Source organism: Somniosus microcephalus, chromosome 17 (genome assembly GCF_052327205.1).
Source record: "Somniosus microcephalus isolate GS21.2 chromosome 17, FLI_Smic_1.0, whole genome shotgun sequence".
Lineage (NCBI taxonomy): Eukaryota > Metazoa > Chordata > Chondrichthyes > Squaliformes > Somniosidae > Somniosus > Somniosus microcephalus.
The window spans coordinates 36,348,725-36,369,481 of NC_141003.1; the positions used below are offsets into that span (position 1 = coordinate 36,348,725).

Below are 20,757 nucleotides of genomic sequence, written 5' to 3' on the forward strand. Positions count from 1 at the left end.
TGACATTGGTAGAAGTAGAAAGGAGAGACCTGATGGAATGTAACGCGTCAGGGAGCATAGTTTCCCACTGCTGGTCCGGTAGATTGCGTGACCTCAGCGCAAGACGAACAGCGTTCCAAACGATAGCGTTGTATCTCCCAACCTGTCCGTTACCGATGGGATGGTACGGTGTTGTTTTACTTGTGGCGATTCCCCATTGGGAGAGATAACTTTTGAGTTCACTTGACATGAAGGAGGGACTCCGATCAGCCTGGATGAAATTGGCCGTACCGCAAAGGGAAAAGACTTGATCAAGACATTTGATCACTGTGGAAGTAAGCACATTGGGACAGGGGAAAGCAAAGGGAAAGCATGAATATTCATCCACCATAGTCAGTAAGTAGGTGTTCCGCGTTGAGGAAGGCAATGGCCCTTTAAAGTCAATGCTGAGTCGCTGCATAGGCTGTATAGCGTGTATGAGCGAGCCATCCGATGGACGGAAGAATTGCGGTTTTAACTCCGCACAAATTTTACAGGAGGAGCACGTTCTTTTCACATCTTCCGTAGAAAATGGGAGATTTTTAGATCGCACAAAGTGCAACATACGGGTAACGCCAGGATGGCATAAGTCAATATGAAGATCCGCCAGAGTCGAAGTTGACATAGAAGAGCAGAATGCCCGCGTGAGGGTATCTGGGGCCACATTCTCTTTGCCGGGTCGATAATGTATGGTGTATCCAAAGGCAGCCAATTCCATCCTCCAGAGTTGTATTTTGTTATTCTTGATCTTAGTGCATTTCCGGTTATCTAGCATAAAGGCCATGGAGCGCTGATCGGTTATAAGTGTGAAATGGCGACAAGCGAGAAAATGACTCCATTTACGTACCGCTTCGATGATGGCCGGAGCCTCCCTCTCGACAGGAGGATAATGGAGCTCGCTACCCTGCAAAGTTCTGGACAGAAATGCAACAGGTCGACCACCTTGATTCAAGGTAGCAGAGATCGCCACATCTGATGCATCGCACTCGACCACGAAAGGAAGATTTTCATCAATGGAACGAAGTGTGGCTTTTTCCAGTTGTCGCTTGAGGAGGTTGAAAGCTGAAATAGCCGTTGGCTCCAATGGAAATGACTTAGCATGAAGCAGGGGCTGGATCTTGTCGGAGAAGTGGGGTATCCATTTCGCATAATAGGCAAACATGCCGAGTGCCCGACGAAGAGAGCCGAGATTCGTAGGGGGAGGGAGCTCCTGAAGCGGACGAAGTCGCTCCAGATGCGGTTTGATGACACCGTTGCCCACCCAGTAGCCAAGGATGTTGACTGATGGTACTGATTTCACAGATTTGGACTCATTTAAGGTTAAGTTGCGACGACGGAGAACGTCAAAAAATTTCTGGAGGTTGGCATCGTGCTCCTACTGGTCATGACCAGCAATGGTGATATTATCCAGATATGGAAAAGTGTCAGTTAAGTTCTCCTGTTTGACTAGGCTATCCATTGCCCGTTGAAAGACGGCCACCCCATTGGTGACCCCAAATGGAAGACGACAAAACTGGTAAAGCCGACCATTGGCCTCAAAGGCTGTATACTTTTGTCAGAGTCCTTTAACGGTACTTGATGATATGCGCTCTTTAAATCAAAAGTTGAAAATACCTTGTAGTTGGCAAGGTTATTGACCATGTCATCGATGCATCGTAGTGAGTAGGCATCCAGGTCGGTATACTGGTTAATAGTTTGTGAGTAATCGATGCAAAGACGTTTCTTGTGTTGCTTCAGAGGATTTTTAACAATGACGACTTGAGTCCGCCAGGAAGATGAACATGGGTCAACAATACCGTCAGCTAGAAGGCGAGAGATTTCTGCCTCGATAAAGGCTTGATCATCTTGGCTGAAATGTCGTGATTTAGTGACTATGGGCTTACATCGGGGGGAAAGATTGGCAAACAAGGAGGGCTCGTCGAGCAAGCCGCCAAAAGCGCACAAAACAGTACTTTGGAAATAGTAAGCTCTGGCTTTGACCCTCCAAACTCAAAAGTGAGTCTTCTGTGTTGTTTCTGGAAATCCTGTCCCAGGAGCACATCACGGCATAGGTTCTTGAGCACGGCATAGGTTCTTGAGCACCCCGAGCCGGGTGGAGAAATAAGTGCGGCCATTGAGGATAAGGTCGACAAGACAAAAGCCGGAAGAATTGGTGGTCAGTGTCGTCAGAGCCATTGCAATTTCCCTGTCCGAGGGGTAAATATGCAGTTTTAACTTACTGACAGCCCGCTCACTAATGAAGCTGTCAGAGCCGCATGAGTCGATTAGTGCACTCAAAATGTGTCCATTTACCGAAACCTTCGTGGCTGCATGGGAAAGACTTTGGGGGAAAACAGCTGTGATGGGAGGAGGGGCAGTTTTACCCTTGACAGCTGTAACCTTGGTAGTGGTTCTTGGGGGAGGAGCAGTTTTATAGGTTGTAGCTGCAACCTTAGCAGTGGCTCTTGGGGGAGGAGCAGTTTTATAGATAGTAGCTGCAAAACTAACAGGAGCTCTCGACCGGTATACCTTAGAAAAGTGGCCTTTCTTACTTACAATAGCTCTAGACTAGCATACCTTAGAAAAGTGACCTTTCTTGCTGCAATGATTGCAAGTTGCGTTACGAGCAGGACAAAATTTCCTATAATGGAATGCACCTCCACAGAAGAAACGCTTCCTTCCGGATTGCCAAGATGCCGCTAGGGCGGGGTCGTCATCAGTGTAGGTTTCTAGGGTAGGGTTGCCATCAGCCAGGTTGGAGTTGTCATCCGTGAGGGCTTCTGCCCGAGGCCTATCGAAGGAGTCACTAAAAGTGATAGCAGCAGCCCGTGCACGTGGTGAAAGATAGGTATCTGCATTCCTCTTTGCTAAGTCCAGAGAACATGCCTGGTCATAGGCAGCCTGTAACTTGAGGGTTTTATTCTCCAACAGACGCTGCCGTATGAAGGGAGACGCAATCCCATTAATAAAGGAATCACAAATTAACTCCTCCTGGTACTGCTCAGCTGTAACAGCTTTAAGATTACAATCCTTGCTGAGCCTGCAAAGTTTCTGAAGGAATTCGTCAAGTGATTCCCCGGGTTGTTGTCGAGTTGTGGCCAGTAGATGCCGAGCAAAAATTTCATTTGGGGACTTGACATATAGCTGCTGTTGTATTTGGATAGTGGCGTCATAGTCTACACAGTCTTCAATATAATCAAACACATGAGGGGATACATAATTCGCAAGTATCTCTAATTTATCAGGAACATTTTCACCACACACCCGGAGGAAGTTGCTGAAAGTACGATGCCAGTGTTTCCATACCTTAGTAGCTGTAAGTTAATTCGGGACCAGGTCGAGACGGGCGGGGCTGAAAAGTTTCTCCATGATGGATCTATTACTTGTCTGAGTTCCCTTCTACAGTTCGAGTCGTAGCTGGCTGTTCCCGAAATCACCCAAAGCGTGGAGTCGATATCAAGTGGATTAAATTGACGTAATAAAACTCACTACGCACTTGGTTTGAGCATAGAGCAAGGCTTTAATCAACTTGTTTCAGAACATGGAGGTCTAGTTGTATTTCACTAGCCCCTTGTCTTTCAAAATGTCCCTGGAAAGCTGGGGCCCACGCCCGAGTATTTATACTCCTTGGATGGCGCCACCAGCTGGCCGTCCAGCGTTATTTCATAAGTAGTTTTTTGATGATGAGATTTATAACATTGAGTATCGAGGTTTTAACCCTTTTCTTATCAACAGTTCATTTGGCCAGTATCTGTATATGGTCTTTAATAAAATCACCTTTTTAAATTGGTTCTAATGGCCAAAATTCCATTGTCACTCAGACTAAGGTAGCATTCCGCCTTTCCAGTATTTTTCCACCAACTTTACCATGTTCAGTGTTATCTTGTTTATAGTTTTTCACCCCATTGGAATTTACTTTATCTCTTTCATTTCTAGCTTCCCTGGTACAAGGCCTTTATACCAAGGGCGCATATCAGTGCTGTTTCAGTAGTCTTGAGCTATTCAAACTATCTCACTTTAAACTACCAGATAAATACTATTGCATCTTGACCGAACAGTAATGAATAGAGGAGACGGAATGTACCTTTTACTATTTACTGAGTAAATGGGTGGACATTACAGCACATTGTCTGCATGGCAGATCCCGAAACTGAAAGTGAACGACAAAGTAAAACTGAGCCCCCCAGCACCCCCTTCAGGTAACACCCGGGAACTGGGACAAACTTAATTGAAGCAAAGCTCAAAACACAACAAATACCTTATCTTCATGGTCTCTCTCATTTTATGTACTTATACTAATTATCCTTTAAATCTTGTTGCAATTAATTTTGTTAAGCAAATTCTAAGTTCTATAAAGCATTGTAATATGTTATTTAATGATTTAACCTTCACTCGCAGTCTGTGGCTGTTTGTTATCAAACCTTAGTCAAAACTGCTTTTGACTGTCTGCAGCTACATTATGGGTAATCTTATTTGGTCAATGGCTACACTTGCAGTTATACATATATGATTCTTGTCTACTAAATATCTCTAAATATCAGTCTTTCGTACAACCCCCACGTCTCTCTGTTCATGCACACCCTTTAGATTTGTAGCCTTCAGTTTACATTGCCTCTCCTTCTTCCTACCAAAATGTATCACTTCGCACTTAGCTGCATTAAATTTCACCTGCCAGGTGTCCGCCCATTCCACCAGCCTGTCTATGTGCTCTTTAAGTCTATCACTATCACTAGGGGGAGGCGGTGGCATAGTGGTTATGTCACTAGACTAGTAATGCTCTGAGAATATGGGTTTAATTCCCACCACGGCAGCTGGTGGAATTTAAATTCAATTCAATTTAATTTAATTCTGGAATTAAATGTTAGTCTTAGTAATGGCGACCATGATACCATTGTCGATTATTGCAAAAACCCATCTGGTTCACTAATGTCCTTTAGGGAAGCAAATCTGCCAACCTTACCTGGTCTGGCCTACATGTGACTCCAGACCCACAGCAATGTGGTTGACTCTTAATGCCCTCTGAAATGGCCGAGCAAGCCATTCAGTTGTAAACAACCGCTACAAAAAACAATAAGAATAAAACCAGACAGACCACCCGGCACTGACAATGACAACAGCAAACCCAGCCTCTAATTGAGGGGAACGGAGTGCTTCTCAAGTGAGGCTTTACCCCCCATTACATTATAGGCCTGGGTGCTGCTTATGACACTCACAGGGGCCGACCGCCTATCCTTATGGCTGAGGGACACCCCGGGGTCTTCCCAACAATCATGTCGGCCGTGCTGATATGTCTTGCCTTCTAGTGCATCCCAGTCTATCTTTCTCCTCCGCCCGCTGCTCCTATTGCTGCATCATACGATCTGGCAGTAACGGCCCTGAACTGACCCCTTACTTAAATTCAATTCACTGTTCCGGTGTTCCAATTCTGCCCTGCCTGGGGACTCCTCTGTTTCTTCTATATTTCCTGATGTTACCCCCCCGCCTGGGGTCTCCTCTACATTGTTTCAGATCTTCTCTTTCGGTGTGCTCAATTAATTTGTTAGTGCTGGTTAGTCATACACCTGAGTACACAATTGGCTTATGTATGAAATAATACGAACCTAAGGGCATGCTGATATATTAAGCCCAATATCCCACCAGTGTGAGTTGTCCCCTATGCTGTCAATTACAAGTTCTATTCTCAAGTTGTCTTGCTCCAATACATAAAATTGCTTTAGGGAGAAGTTCAGTCATATCTCGAGCTCACTGAAACCCTTAGACAACAGAGGAATGTAGTATCCAAATTGTGCCACATAATTGTGCAGCTCATATTAAGTATCTCATTTACTGTCAGTTTCACTTGAGCATAGGTTTTGATATTGAGTAAAACGTGTTGGTTGATGGGACCGGTCCTGTTAGACCCGTAAAGCATGGTAGTTGTGGTATTATTGACGCAGGAGGCACCACCAAAACCACCTCATACTGGATTCGTACTGGTTTTTCTCATGCTCTGTTACCGACAAAACACAATTATTACAGTCACTAGTCATAATTTAGTCTTACAATCATTTCAAGCGACATTACATTTTAAAATCTAATCAATAAATCATGGGCTTAAAAGATTCTCCAGATCTCTCTTTTACTCGTATCCATCTTGTGGATAATTCTCGCTAAGCATGATTTCTCCTTGGCTCTCAATTGTCCCAATCCAAATTCCATGTAACTCTCCACTTCAACTTCAATTTCAATCCCTCTAACAGGTACCAGTGAATTTAACTCTATTCTGATTGTTTCATTAATTAGATAATTTCTCGATGGAGTATGTGTCAATGCTTTAAATGCTGTCTCACTCTCCTGAGCCACATTAACTATTTCATGTCTTGCTGTTGTCAAGTAACTGAGCATGTCTGAGACTCATTCTTCAGTGCAGATTCACCACGCATTTGCGGATGGTAATTGCTTCATACGTAACAAATCTCATTTGCACACTCAAATTAGTATCTCCATGCCATCCGATACAAGCCTTCTCGGGCTTTCAGATGATCCTATCAATAGATTGTCTGGAGGTCTTTGTTCATCTTCCACCACATGGTTCTGATGTCTTGGGTAGTGGCCAGGCTATCAAATTCAGTTTTCTTAAATAGTTCATTATAGGCAGGGACACAAATGTCTCCAAGAGAAAGCTATCAATTTACTATTCTTAACTACACTTTCCTGACTTTCACTAGAAAGTTTGGAAAATTTCCAATTGGTGGTGTAATTCTCCTGTTTCTATCTCATACCCTCAAAAACTTCCTCTCTCCATTTTACACGTCCCATTAATTGCCATTCATATCTCATTCATAAGCCCTGGAGGAACTTTACTGTCCAGTACAATATTTAAGATTGAAAACATAGATCAAACATTCTCACTTGGTCCAAGTTATTAACACTTTTTATTTATCATTATTTTAGAGGATCTTTTATTTTCCCAAAAGTCCATTTTGTTATTTCAAAATTATCCCAAAATCCAAACAGCAGTACTGTTGAACTGACAGATTTTGTAAATGTTTAATTTAATTTCTATCACTTTATCTTTCATTTCCAATTTCAGAAATTAGTGATTCTCAGGCTAGGTGGCTTACACAGTGCTTTAACATTTGAGACAGAGGTGTTGCAATTAGTTTACAAGGTAACTTTCATATACAAAAGAAAGAAGAGAATCCATTGTGACTCTGCTTAAGAGGCCAAGGGGTTAATTTATCAAATCATAATTGTCCTTCTGTCACTATGGGGAAATTTTTACTTAAAATTAAGAAACTTAAATTTAATAATGTCCAAGATCTTTAAATTTCATACTAAAGTTTTTGATTGGTGAACTTAAAAAGCTGTCAGTGGAAAGGGTTAACTACTTTGCAGGTTTTTAAGAAAGTGGGGCGAAACACTGTCAGGCGCATGCAATTGCGTCACTTCACGTAAATTAAAAAAACTTTCCCGATCGAAAAAGACAGTTGTGTTTTCACACTTTAACTAAACACAAACAGAACAGATAAAACATTGAATACAACTGGAGAAAAATTAGTTTCTCACGTTTAAACAATTCAAATCAAACTGCTTGGAAAATTTCACCATAGCAACCGTGACTCCAAGGTTAAATCTTAACCTGAAACTTAACTTTTGTTAAACAAACTTTTTGTTGTTCTTCTCAGTTTTTACACACCAGCTTAACTAAAATTGTAGTTCAAAGATTTTTTTTCAATTCTTGGGGCACAATCTTATTCGCACATTCTTAAAGCTTCTAAAATCCAAGACAAGACCAATGTTTTAAGTGCTTTTAACACAGAGAAGTGGGTGGAGCTAAAACAGAATTTTTCTTTTAAAGACAGACTTTTAGACAAAAGAAATACTGTAACTTCTTAAACATTCATAGTCAGGAAAACTTTCACACTTTAACACACACTTTCACACAAACTGAAATTCCAGCATTTTTTAAGGTTCCTTTCACTCAGCAAATCTTCTGTTTTATTTGTCTTCACACAGATGTTAATAACTTCCATGTCGGTAAAAGTTAAAATTTCACTTTTTTTTCCCCTTTTTACATCGGTGTCTCAGCAGCTTTTCCTGGCTTTCCAAATCCCTGTTTTTTTCCCTTTCTTTGCTGAGTTTTCAGATTGGTAAGTCTGCAAATTAGATCTTTTCCCTCCTTTTTCTCTCCCTCTCTCTCCAGCACTTTATGATTAACCACCTGGCTATGTTTCTCTCTTAACTTGTGTTTTTTCTGAGACAGACTTTCCAGAATAAAGTTTATCACTCAGTCTCCTTTGATTAAATGTTCCGTCAATAATACCTGTACTTCCTGTGCACAGGCGCCTCTGTCTAACTTACTCTTATATGCATTAACACAACTTTTACTAACCATTTGGTGATTTTCCTAACAGACCACTAACATCAATAACTATCGGCGCGCAATTCACGGGCACTCCCCATTCCCCATGGGATTTATCCCTCCTCAAGAGCAGCAGCTGATCAGGAAGCTACTTTCGAGTTCTGATCTATTACACAATACTAGCCGCTTTGTCTTGTCCCATCTGGGGTGCCGATTTGTAAGATCTTAATGATCTCTGAGTTCTTGAACAAGACACCAATAGGCAGCAGCCAGTATGTTTGAGCAATAGATCAAGATTTATTAAGCTTACAGTGTAATTAATACTTCATAATAGGCGATAGTTTTAATGAGTAGCTCGCAAACCTTCGTCTCTGGAACCTCTCAGACACAGATGAGGTTGTCTTAAGTCTGTTCCTTTGTTCTTGCAGTACGTCTGTGTTAAGTTATTCTTTGAGTATCGAGGTTTTAACCCCTTTCTTATCAACTGTTCTTTTGGCCAGTATCCGTATATGGCCTTTAATAAAATCACCTTTTTAAATTTGTTCTAATGGCCAAAATACCATTGTCACTCAGACTAAGGTAGCATTCCGCCTTTCCAGTATTTTTCCACCAAATTTACCATGTTCAGTGTTATCTTGTTTATAGTTTTTCACCCCATTGGAATTTATTTTATCTCTTTCATTTCTAGCTTCCCTGGTATAACAAGGGCGCATATCAGCGCTGGTTCAGTAGTCTTGAGCTATTCAAACTATCTCACTTTAAACTACCAGATAAATACCTTATGTTCATGGTCTCTCTCATTTTATGTCCTTATACTAATTATCCTTTAAATCTTGTTGCAATTAGTTTTGTTAAGCAAATTCTAAGGTCTATAAAGCACTGTAATATGTTATTTAATGATTTAACCTTCACTCGCAGTCTGTGGCTGTTTGTTATCAAACCTTAGTCAAAACTGCTTTTGACTGTCTGCAGCTACATTATGGGTATTCTTAATTGGTCAATGGCTACACTTGCAGTTATACATATATGATTCTTGTCCACTTATTATCTCTAAATATCAGCCTTTCGTACAACCCCCAGGTCTCCCTGTTCATGCACACCCTTTCGAATTGTAGCCTTCAGTTTACATTGCCTCTCCTTATTCTTCCTACCAAAATGTATCACTTCGCACTTGGCTGCATTAAATTTCATCTGCCAGGTGTCCGCACATTCCACCAGCCTGTCTATGTGCTCTTGAAGTCTATCACTATCCTCCTCACTGTTCACTATACATCCAAGTTTTGTGTTATCTGCAAATTTTGAAATTGTGCCCTGTACACCCAAGTCCAAGTCATTAATATATTTCAAGAAAAGCAGTGGTCCTTGTACTGACCCCTGGGGAACACCACTGTATACCTTCCTCCAGTCCGAAATACAACCATTCACCATTACTCTCTGATCCTGTCACTTAGCCAATTTCAAATCCATGCTGCCACTGTCCCTTTTATTCCATGGGCTTCATCTTTGCCGGCAAGCCTATTATGTGGCACTTCATCAAACACCTTTTGGTACATGACCCAAAAGGATAATTAGATCATGCAGCTGAAATGATCATGCTGAAAGTAATAGCAGAGGGATGAGGTTTTGCAGGCAGAGTTTAGGGAGCTAGGAAAGAGGTTAAAAAGCAAGAACTCAAAGGTAGAAATCTCCGGATTACTACCAATGCCACGTGCTAGTGAGTTCAGATATAGGAAAATAGAGCAGATGAATGCATGGCTGGAGAGATGGTGTAGGAGGGAGGGCTTTACATTCCTGAGGAATTGGAACCATTTCTGGGGGAGGTGGGAGCTCTACAAGCCAGATGGTTTGCACCTCAACGGGAACAGGACCAATATCCTTGCGGGAGCTGTAGACTGCGGGAAGATATCAATAAATTGGTCAGGTGGGCAGAACAGTGGCAAATGGAACTCAAGCTGGAGAAATGTGAGGTAATGCATTTGGGGAGGGCTAACAAGGAAAGGGAATACACATTAAATGGTGGAACACTGAGTAGTGTAGAGGAACAAAGGGACCTTGGAGTGCATGTCCACAGATCCCTGAAGGTAGCAGGCCAGGTAGATAAGGTGGTTAAGAAGGCATATGGAATGCTTGCCTTTATTAGCCGTGGCATAGAATACAAGAGCATGGGGGGCTTATGCTTCAACTGTATAAAACACTAGTTAGGCCTCAGCTAGAGTACTGCGTGCAGTTCTGGTCACCACATTGCAGGAAAGATGTGATTGCACTAGAGAGGTTACAGAGGAGATTTAAAAGGATGTTGCCGGGAGTAGAGAATCCTAGCTATGAGGAAAGACTGGATTTCTGTTTTCCTTGGAACTGAGGAGGCTGAGGGGAAACCTTATTGAAGTGTATAAAGTTATGAGGGGCATAGATAAAGTGGATAGAAAGGACCTATTTCCCTAAGCAGAGGTGTCAAAAACCAGGGGGCACAGATTTAAAGTAACTGGGGAAGGTGTAGAGGGGATTTGAGGGGAAATGTCTTCACCCAGAGGGTTGTGGGGGTCTGGAACTCACTGTTGATAGGGTGGTAGAGGCAGGAACCCTAACCACATTTAAAAAGTACTTGGATGTGCACTTGGGATGCTCTAACCTGCAGGGCTACGGACCAAGAGCTGGGAAGTGGGATTAGGCTGGAGAGCTTTTTGTTGGCCAGCGCGGACACGATGGGCAGAAATGGCCTCTTTCCGTGCTGTAACTTTCTATGATTCTATGATTGTATGAGCACAATAGAGTTTGTCGTGGGCAGCCGGTAATGCGGTGATGAGCTTCCATCAGTTCTGCATCAAGTATCTTTTTATGTAGGGAATCACTCCAGGTGGGCTGCAGTGTTCAGCTGTTGACTAATTGAGAGTAAGAGCTGTGGGGCTCTTCAATGATGTTGTATCTCCATCTCAAACTGTGATACTCATTTTGTGAAGAATAGTATTATTTTCTTGCAAAAGTCCCCTTTATGTTTTCAATGTTCCCTCTGTATACTAAATGTCAGTGCAGTCTTAGACCAAGATATGCTGAATGGATTAAGTGGCCCAAAGTCGAGCTTCCCAAATGTCACCCACTTGATGGAGAACTCGTCAGTTACACAGATGGAAGACACAACTAATATTAAAGCTGGACGCAGTCTGATTGGGCACCGGTAGTGTTGGGTTTAAAACGCTTTTGCATACTCTCTTTTAATTTATGCAGAAACTCTCTCAATGCTGTCCCAGTTCAAGTTGGATGTAATAGTTGTGAATGTTTTTGTTTTTCTTCAGCAGAAACAACTACAACAGTAGGGACAACCACCACAACTGGGTCTACTGCCAGTTCCACAACTGGTGAGTGATGTCTTCTTTCAATAAACATTAGCAAGTCTTTTAACACAACTGTGCTCTTTCAGATTTACCTCCTTGACAGTGAAAACCCACTGCTTTGTTCTTCAAGATAATTGGCCCATTCTGATTAAGGGATGCAATGTGTATCTACATTTCATTTTTACCAGATCTTTACCCAGCACAAATCACATCATCTCGCGGTGAAACTCGACTGGAGTAGTTTTGGAACTGACTTGGAGTCTTGTAGTTTTCAATGTCTTTAATATTTTTCAGAAGGAACAACTACAACAGAGGCACCAATGACAACTGGCTCTATCAGTGGCTCCACAACTGGTGAGTGATGGCTTCTTTCAATATATAATATCAAGGCCTTAGATACAAATGTTCTTTTTCAACTTCAGCTCCTTGTCAGTGAAATTCCATTCCTTTGCTCTTCTAGCGACTTGGTCCATTCCTGCTGTAGGACAACAGTTAATGGATTAAATATTGAATAAAGCTCATTACGACTTATTTCAATAGGCACATTAAATCACACATCTTCCTTAACTGAGGACCTTTAAAATTAGCCAGTCCTGTGTTAGTGAAGGGAACATCATAGAATGATAAAATGATGGAATGGATACAGCACAGAAGGAAAACATTCGGCTCGTCGAGCCCATGCCGAGTCTCTGCAACAGCACTTGATCTAATTCCACTCCCCTGCCCGTTCCCCAAAGCCCTGCCAATGTTTTTCCTTCAGATTCTTATCCCATTCCCTGTTGAAAGCCATGATTGAATCTCCCTCCACCATCCTTTCTGGCAGAGCATTCCAGATCATAACCACTCGCTGCGTAAAAAGTTTTTCCTCATGTCGCCTTTGGTTCTTCTGCCAATCACCATAAATCTGTGTCCTCTGGTTCTCAACCCTTCTGCCAATGGGAAAAGATTCTCTTTCTGTACTCTGTCGAGATCTCTGATGATTTTGAACACATTTATCAAATCTCCTCTCAACCTTCTCTGCACAAAGGAGAACAACCCCAGCTTCTCCAGTCTCTTCACATAACTGAAGTTCCTCATCCCTGGAACCATTCTTGTATATCTTTGCAGCACCCTCTCTAAGGCCTTCACATCCTTCTTAAAGTGCGGTGCCCAGAATTGGGCACAATACTCCAGTTGAAGCCGAACCATTGTTTTATAAAGGTTCATCATAACTTCCTTGATTTTGTACCCTATGTCTGTATTTATGAAGCCCAGGATCCCGTATGCTTTTTTAACCTCTTTCTCAACCCGCTCTGCCACCTTCTACGATTTGTGCACATATACCCCCAGGTCTCTCTGTTCATGCACCACCTTTAGAATTGTACCCTTTAGTTTACATTGCCTCTCCTCGTTCTTCCTACCAAAATGTATCACTTCGCACTTATCTGCATTAAATTTCATCTGCCAAGTGACCGCCCATTCCACCATCCTGTTTATGTGCTCTTGAAGTCTATCACTATCCCCCTTCCAAGTTTTGTGTTATCTGCAAGTTTTCAAATTGTGCCCTGTACACTCAAGTCCAAGTCATTAATATATATCAGGAAAAGCAGTGATCCTCGTACCGACCCCTGGGGAACACACCTGTATACCTTCCTCCAGTCCGAAAAATAACCGTTCACCACTACTCTCTGTTTCCTATCACTTAGCCAATTTCGTATCCAAGCTGCCACTGTCCCTTATATTCCATGGGCTTCCTCTTTGCTGGCAAGCCTGTTATGTGGCACTTTATCAAACACCTTTTCGAACATGACCCAAAAGGATAATTAGATCATGCAACTGAAATTATCATGTCGAAAGTAGCAGCAAAATAGAGTTTCTCGTGGGCAGTCAGGAATACGTTAATGAGCTTCCTTCAGTTCTGCATGAAGTATCTTGATATACAGGGAATCGCTCCATATAGGCTGCAGTATTCAGCTGTGGAATAACTGAGAGTAAGAGCTGTGGGACTCCACAATGTTGTTGTATCTTCATCTCAAACTGATACTCATTTTGTGAATGATAGTATTATTTTCTTGTCAAAGTCCGCTTTATGTTTTCAATGTACCCTCTGTAAACTAAATGTCAGTGCAGTCTTCGACCAAGATATGCTGAATAGATTAAGTGTCCCAAATACGAGTTTACCAAATAACACTCACTTGTTGGAGAGCTTTCAGTTACACAGATGGAAGACAACTAATATTAAGGCTGGACACAGTCTGATTTGGCACCGGTAGTGTTGGATTTAAAACGTTTTGCACACTCTCTTTTATTTTGTGCATTAATTGCTGATTCATGTCGAATCTCTCTCAATTCTGTCCCAGTTTGAGCTGGATGTAATAGTTGTGAATGCTTTTCTTTTTCTTCAGCAGAAACAACTACAACAGCAGGGACAACCACCACAATTGGGTCTACTGCCAGTTCCACAACTGGTGAGTGATGTCTTCTTTCAATAAACATTTGCAAGCCTTTTAACACAACTGTGCTCTTTCAGATTTACCTCCTCGACAGTGAAAACCCACTACTTTGTTCTTCAATATAATTGGCTCATTCTGATTGAGGGTTGCAATTTGTATCTACATTTCACTTTTAGCATATTTTTCCCAACACAAATCACATCATCTCACGGTGAAACGTGACTGGAGTAGTTTTATTAACTGAGTTGGTATCTTGTGTTTTTGAATGCCTTTAATATTTTTCAGAAGGAGCAACGAAGACAGAGACACCAACTACAACTGGCTCTACCGCTGGCCCCACAACTGGTGAGTGATGGCTTCTTTCAATATATAATATCAAGGCCTTGGATACAAGTGTTCTTTTTCAACTTCAGCTCCTTGTCAGAGAAATTCCAATCCTTTGCTCATCTAGCGACTTAGTCCATTCCTGCAGTAGGACAATAGTTAATGGCTTAAATATTGAATAAAGCTCGTTACGACTTATTTCAATTGGAACGTTAAATCACACATCTTCCTTAAATGAGGACCTTTAAAATCAGCCAGTCCTGTATTCGTGAACAGAACATCATAGAATCATAGAATGATAGAATGGTCACAGCACCGAAGGAGACCATTCGGCCCACCGAGCCCGTGCCGGATCTCTACAACAGAACTTCATCTAATTCCACTACCCTGCCCTTTCCCCGTAGCCCTGGCAAAGTTTTATCCTTCAGGTACTTATCCGATTCCCCGTTGAAAGCCACAATTGAATCTGCCTCCACCACCCTTTCTGGGAGTGCATTCCAGATCATAATCACTCGCTGCGTAATAAAGTTTTTCCTCATGTCGCCTTTGGTTCTTCTGCCAATCACCATAAATCTGTGTTCTCTGGTTCTCAACTCTTCTGCCAATGGGAACAGTTTCTCTCTATCTACGCTGTCGACATCCCTCATGATTTTGAACACCCCGATAAAATCTCCGATCAACCTTCTCTTTTCTAAGGAGAACAACCCCAGCTTTTTCAGTGCCTCCTCATAACTAAAGTCTCTCACTCCTCAAACTATACTTGCATATCTTTTCTGCACCATCTCTAAGGCCGTCACATCTTTCTTAAAGTGTGGTGCCCAGAATTGGGCACAGTACTCCAGTTGAAGCCGTAACATTGTGCAGTAACTGCTGATTCCTGTTGAAACTCCCTCAATACTGTCCCAGTTCAAGTTGGATGTAATAGTTGTGAATGCTTTTGCTTTTCTTCAGCAGAAACAACTACAACAGCAGGGAAAACCACCACAACTGGGTCTACTGCCAGTTCCACAACTGGTGAGTGATGTCTTCTTTCAATAAACATTAACACGCCTTTTAACACAAATGTGCACTTTCAGATTTACCTCCTTGTCAGTGAAAACCCACTACTTTGTTCTTCAAGATAATTGGTCCATTCGTTTTAAGGGATGCAATGTGTATCTACATTTCATTTTTAGCCTATTTTTAGCCAACACAAATCACATCATCCCACAGTGGAACTCGACTGGAGTAGTTTCGGAACTGACTTGGAGTCTTGTGGTGTTCAAAGTCTTTAATATTTTTCAGAAGGAACAACTACAACACAGACACCAACTACAACTGGCTCGACCACCTTCCACACAACTGGTGAGTGATGGCTTTTATCAATATATAATATCAAAGCCTTAGATACAAGTGTTCTTTTTCAACTCCAGCTCCTTGTCAGTGAAATTCTAATCCTTTGCTCTTCTAGCAACTTAGTCCATTCCTGCTGTAGGACAATAGTTAATGGCTTAAATATTGAATAAAGCTTGTTATGACTTATTTCAATCGACAAATTAAATCACACATCTTCCTTAAATGAGGACCTTTAAAATCAGCCTGTCCTGTCTTAGTGAGTGGAACATCATAGAGTGATAGATTGATAAAATGGTTACAGCACAGAAGCATAGAAACTTAGAAGATAGGAGCAGGAGTAGGCCATTCGGCCCATCGAGCCTGTTTCGCCATTTAATGAGATCATGGCTGATCGTCCAAATTCAGTATCCTGTCCCTGCTTTCTCCCCTATATCCCTTGATCCCTTTAGCCTTAAGAAATATATCTAACTCCTTCTTGAATATATTTAATAAGATGGCCTCAACTGCCTTCTGTGGTAGAGAATTCCACAGGTTCACCACTCTCTGGGTGAAGAAGGTCCTCCTCATCTCAGTCCAAAATGGTTTACCCCTTATCCTTAGAATGTGACCCCTGGTTCTGGACTACCCTGCCATCGGGAACATCCTTCCTGCACCTAGTCTGTTTATTCCTGTTAGAATTTTATAAGTTTCAAAGAGATCCCCTCTCATTCTTCTAAAGGACACAGGTGTACGGTGATTGGTAGAAGATGGCCATTCGGCCCGTCGAGCCCATGCCTGGTCTCTGCAGCAGCACTTCATCTAGTTCCACTCCCCTGCCCTTTCCCCGTACCTCTGCAAATGTTTTGCCTTCAGGTACTTATCCCATTCCCCATTGAAAGCCATAATTGAATCTGCCTCCACCACCCTTTCTGGGAGTGCATTCCAGATCATAATCACTCGCTGCGTAATAAAGTTTTTCCTCATGTCACCTTTGGTTCTTCTGCCAATCACCATAAATCTGTGTTCTCTGTTTCTCAATTCTTCCGCCAGTGGGAACAGTTTCTCTCTATCTACTCTGTCGAGATCCCTCATGATTTTGAACACCTCTATAAAATCTCCTCTCAACCTTCTCTGTTCTAAGAAGAACAACCCCAGCTTTTTCAGTGTCTCCTCATAACTGAAGTCTCTCACTCCTCGAACTATTCTTGTATATCTTTCCTGCACCATCTCTAAGGCCGTCACATCCTTCTTAAAGTGGGGTGCCCAGAATTGGGCACAATACTCCAGTTGAAGCCGTAACATTGTGCAGTAACTGCTGATTAATGTTGAAACTCTCTCAATACTGTCCCAGTTCAAGTTGGATGTAATAGTTGTGAATGCTTTTGTTTTTCTTCAGCAGAAACAACTACAACAGCAGGGACAACCACCACAACTGGGTCTACTGCCAGTTCCACAACAGGTGAGTGCTGTATTCTTTCAATAAACATTAGCAAGCCTTTTAACACAAATGTGCACTTTCAGATTTACATCCTTGACAGTGAAAACCCACTACTTTGTTCTTCAAGAAAATTGGTCCATTCGTTTTAAGGGATGCAATGTGTATCTACATTTCATTTTTAGCATATTTTTAGCCAACACAAATCACATCATCCCACGGTGAAACTTGACTGGAGTAGTTTCGGAACTGACTTGGAGTCTTGTGGTGTTCAAAGTCTTTAATATTTTTCAGAAGGAACAACTACAACAGAGACACCAACTGCAACTGGCTCGACCACCTCCCACACAACTGGTGAGTGATGGCTTTTATCAATATATAATATCAAGGCCTTAGATACAAGTGTTCTTTTTCAACTCCAGCTCCTTGTCAGTGAAATTCTAATCCTTTGCTCTTCTAGCAACTTAGTCCATTCCTGCTGTAGGACAATAGTTAATGGCTTAAATATTGAATAAACCTCGTTATGACCTGTTTCAATAGGCATATTTGAACACCCATCTTCCTTAAATGTATGCCTTTAAAATCAGCCTGTCCTGTCTTAGTGAATGGAACACGTCCCAAAAAGATAATGAGATCATGCAACTGTAATTATCATGCAGAATGTAGCAGCACAATAGAGTTTGTCGTGGGCAGTTAGTAATACGGTGATGAGCTTCATTGAGTTCTGCATCAAGTATATCTTGATATACAGGGAATCGCTCCAGATGGGACTGTAGTGTTCAGCTGTTGACTAATTGAGAGGAAGAGCTGTGGGACTCTTCAATGTTGTTGTATCTCCATCTCAAACTGTGATACTCGTTTTGTGAAGGACAGTATTATTTTCCTGCCAAAGTCCTTTTTATGTTTTTGATATACCCTCTGTATACTAAATGTCAGTGCAGTCTTAGACCAAGATATGCTGAATGAATTAAGTGTCCCAAAGTCAAGCTTCCCAAATGTCACTCGCTTGATGGAGAGTTTGTCAGTGACACAGATGGAAGACACAACTAATATTAAGGCTGGACACAGTCTGATTTGGCACCGGTAGTATTGGGTTCAAAACACTTTTGCATACTCTCTTTTAATTTGTGCAGTAAATGCTGATTCATGTTGAAACTCTCTCAATGCTGTCTCAGTTCAAGTTGGATGTAATAGTTGTGAATGCTTTTGTTTTTCTTCAGCAGAAACAACTACAACAGCAGGGACACCCACCACAACTGGGTCTCCTGCCAGTTTCACAACAGGTGAGTGATGTCTTCTTTCAAAAAACATTAGCAAACCTTTTAACACAATCGTGCTCTTTCAGATTTACCTCCTTGACAGTGAAAACCCACTACTTTGTTCTTCAAGATAATTGGCCCATTCTGATTTAGGGTTGCAATGTGTATCTACATTTCATTTTTAGCCTATTTTTTCCCAACACAAATCACTTCATCTCACGGTGAAACGTGACTGGAGTAGTTTTAGTAACTGAGTTGCAGTTTTGTGTTTTCGAATGTCTTTAATATTTTAATAATAAGGTAAAAAACAGGATGAGGTCCTAAATGCTGAATATAGGGAGTTAGGAGGTAAATTAAAAATTGGACCTCAAAGGCAGTAACCTCAGGATTGCTACAAGTGCTAGTCAGAGTAGAAATAGAAGAATATTTCAGATGAATACGTGGCTAGAGGAATGGTGCCAGGGGGAGGGATTCAAATTCCTGGGACATTAGAACCAGTTCTGGGGGATGTGGGACGAGTTCGAACCAGACGGTTTGCACCTGGGCAGGGCCGGGACCGATCTCCTAGAGGGAGTGTTTGCCAGTGCTCTGGGGGAGGGTTTAAACTAAAATGGCAGGGCATTGGGAACCTGAGCAGGGGGACAGAGGAAAGGGAAACAAGGATAAATGCAAAAGATAGGAAGGAGAAAAACAAAAGTGGCAGTCAGAGAAATCAATGGTTTAAATCAAACATGGCCACAGTAAATAATAATTCTAATAGGTCTAAGAGCATTGAAAAAACAAGCCTGAAGGCTTTGTGTCTTAATGCGAGGAGCATTCGTAAAAAGGTGGATGAATTAGCTGCGCAAATAGAGGTAAACGAATATGATTTGATTGGGATTACGGAAACATGGGTCCAGGGTGGCGAAGGCTGGGAACTCAACATCCAGGGGTATTCAATATTCAGGAAAGATAGGCAAAAAGGAAAGGGAGGTGGGGTAGCATTACTGGTTAAAGAAGGGATTAACACAATTGTAAGGAAGGATATTAGCTCTGATGATGTGGAATCTGTATGGGTAGAACTGAGAAATACCAAGGGGCAGAAAACATTAGTGGGAGTGGTATATAGACCTCCAAACAGTAATGCAGAGGTTGGGGATGGCATTAAAAGGGAAATTAGAGAAGCGTGCAAAAAGGGCACAGCAGTCATCATGGATGACTTTAATCTACATATAGATTGGGCTAACCAAATTAGTAACAATATTGTGGAGGATGAATTCCTGGAGTATTTACGGGATGGTTTCCTGGACCAATATGTCAAGGAACCAACCAGAGATCAGGCCATCTTAGACTGGGTATTATGTAATGAGAAAGGATTAATTAGCAATCTTGTTGTACGAGGCCCCTTGGGTCGGAGCGATCATAATATGATCGAATTCATCATTAAGATGGAGAATGAAGTAGTTGACTCAGAGACTAGGGTCCTGAATTTAAATAAAGGAAACTACGATGGTCTGAGGCGCGAATTGGGTAGGATTGATTGGGGAATGTCACTCAAAGGGTTAACGGTGGATAGGCAATGGCAAACTTTCAAAGACTGCATGGATGAACTACAGAATTTGTTCATCCCAGTTTGGCATAAAAATAAAACAAAAAAGGTGACTCAACCGTGGTTAACGAGGGAAATTAGGGATAGCATAAGATCCAAAGAGAGGACATATAAATTGGCCAGAAAAAGCAGTAATCCAGAGGATTGGGAGCAGTTTAGGATTTAACAAAGGAGAACAAAGGGATTAATTAAGAAAGGGAAAATAGAATATGAGAGTAAGCTTGCAGGGAACATAAAAACTGACTGTAAAAGCTTTTATAGCTATGTGAAGAGAAAAAGATTGGTGAAGTCAAGCATAGGTCCCTTGCAGTCAGAATCAGGGGAATTTATAATGGGGAACAAAGAAATGGCAGACCAATTAAACACATATTTTGGTTCTGTCTTCACAAAGGAGGGCACAAATAACCTCCCAGAAATGTCAGGGAACATAGGGTCTGATGAAAGGAAGGAACTGAAAGAAATCAGTATTTGTAGGGAAATGGTGTTAGGGAAATTGATGGGATTGAAGGCCAATAAATCCCCAGAGCCTGATAATCTACATCCTAGGGTACTTAAGGAAGTGGCCCTAGAAATAGTAGATGCATTGCTGATCATCTTCCAACATTCGATGGAATCTGGAACAGTACCCATGGAATGGAGGATAACTAATGTTACCCCACTATTCAAAAAAGGTGGTAGAGAGAAAATGGGGAATTACAGACCGGTAAGCCTGACATCGGTCGTGGGGAAAATGCT

The 20,757-nt window shown here is 41.8% G+C and overlaps 1 protein-coding gene across 1 annotated transcript in view; it reads left to right on the top strand.

Moving 5' to 3' along the window:
• Positions 1 to 20,757, top strand: part of LOC147105636 (uncharacterized) — a 308,669-nt gene that overhangs the window by 196,893 nt on the left and 91,019 nt on the right. Inside the window, exons 104-107 of the mRNA XM_086010932.1 lie at positions 11,632 to 11,694; positions 11,965 to 12,024; positions 17,137 to 17,199; positions 18,396 to 18,458. Coding sequence (XP_085867058.1) covers positions 11,632 to 11,694; positions 11,965 to 12,024; positions 17,137 to 17,199; positions 18,396 to 18,458 — 249 coding nt within the window. The remainder of the gene's footprint in view (positions 1 to 11,631; positions 11,695 to 11,964; positions 12,025 to 17,136; positions 17,200 to 18,395; positions 18,459 to 20,757) is intronic.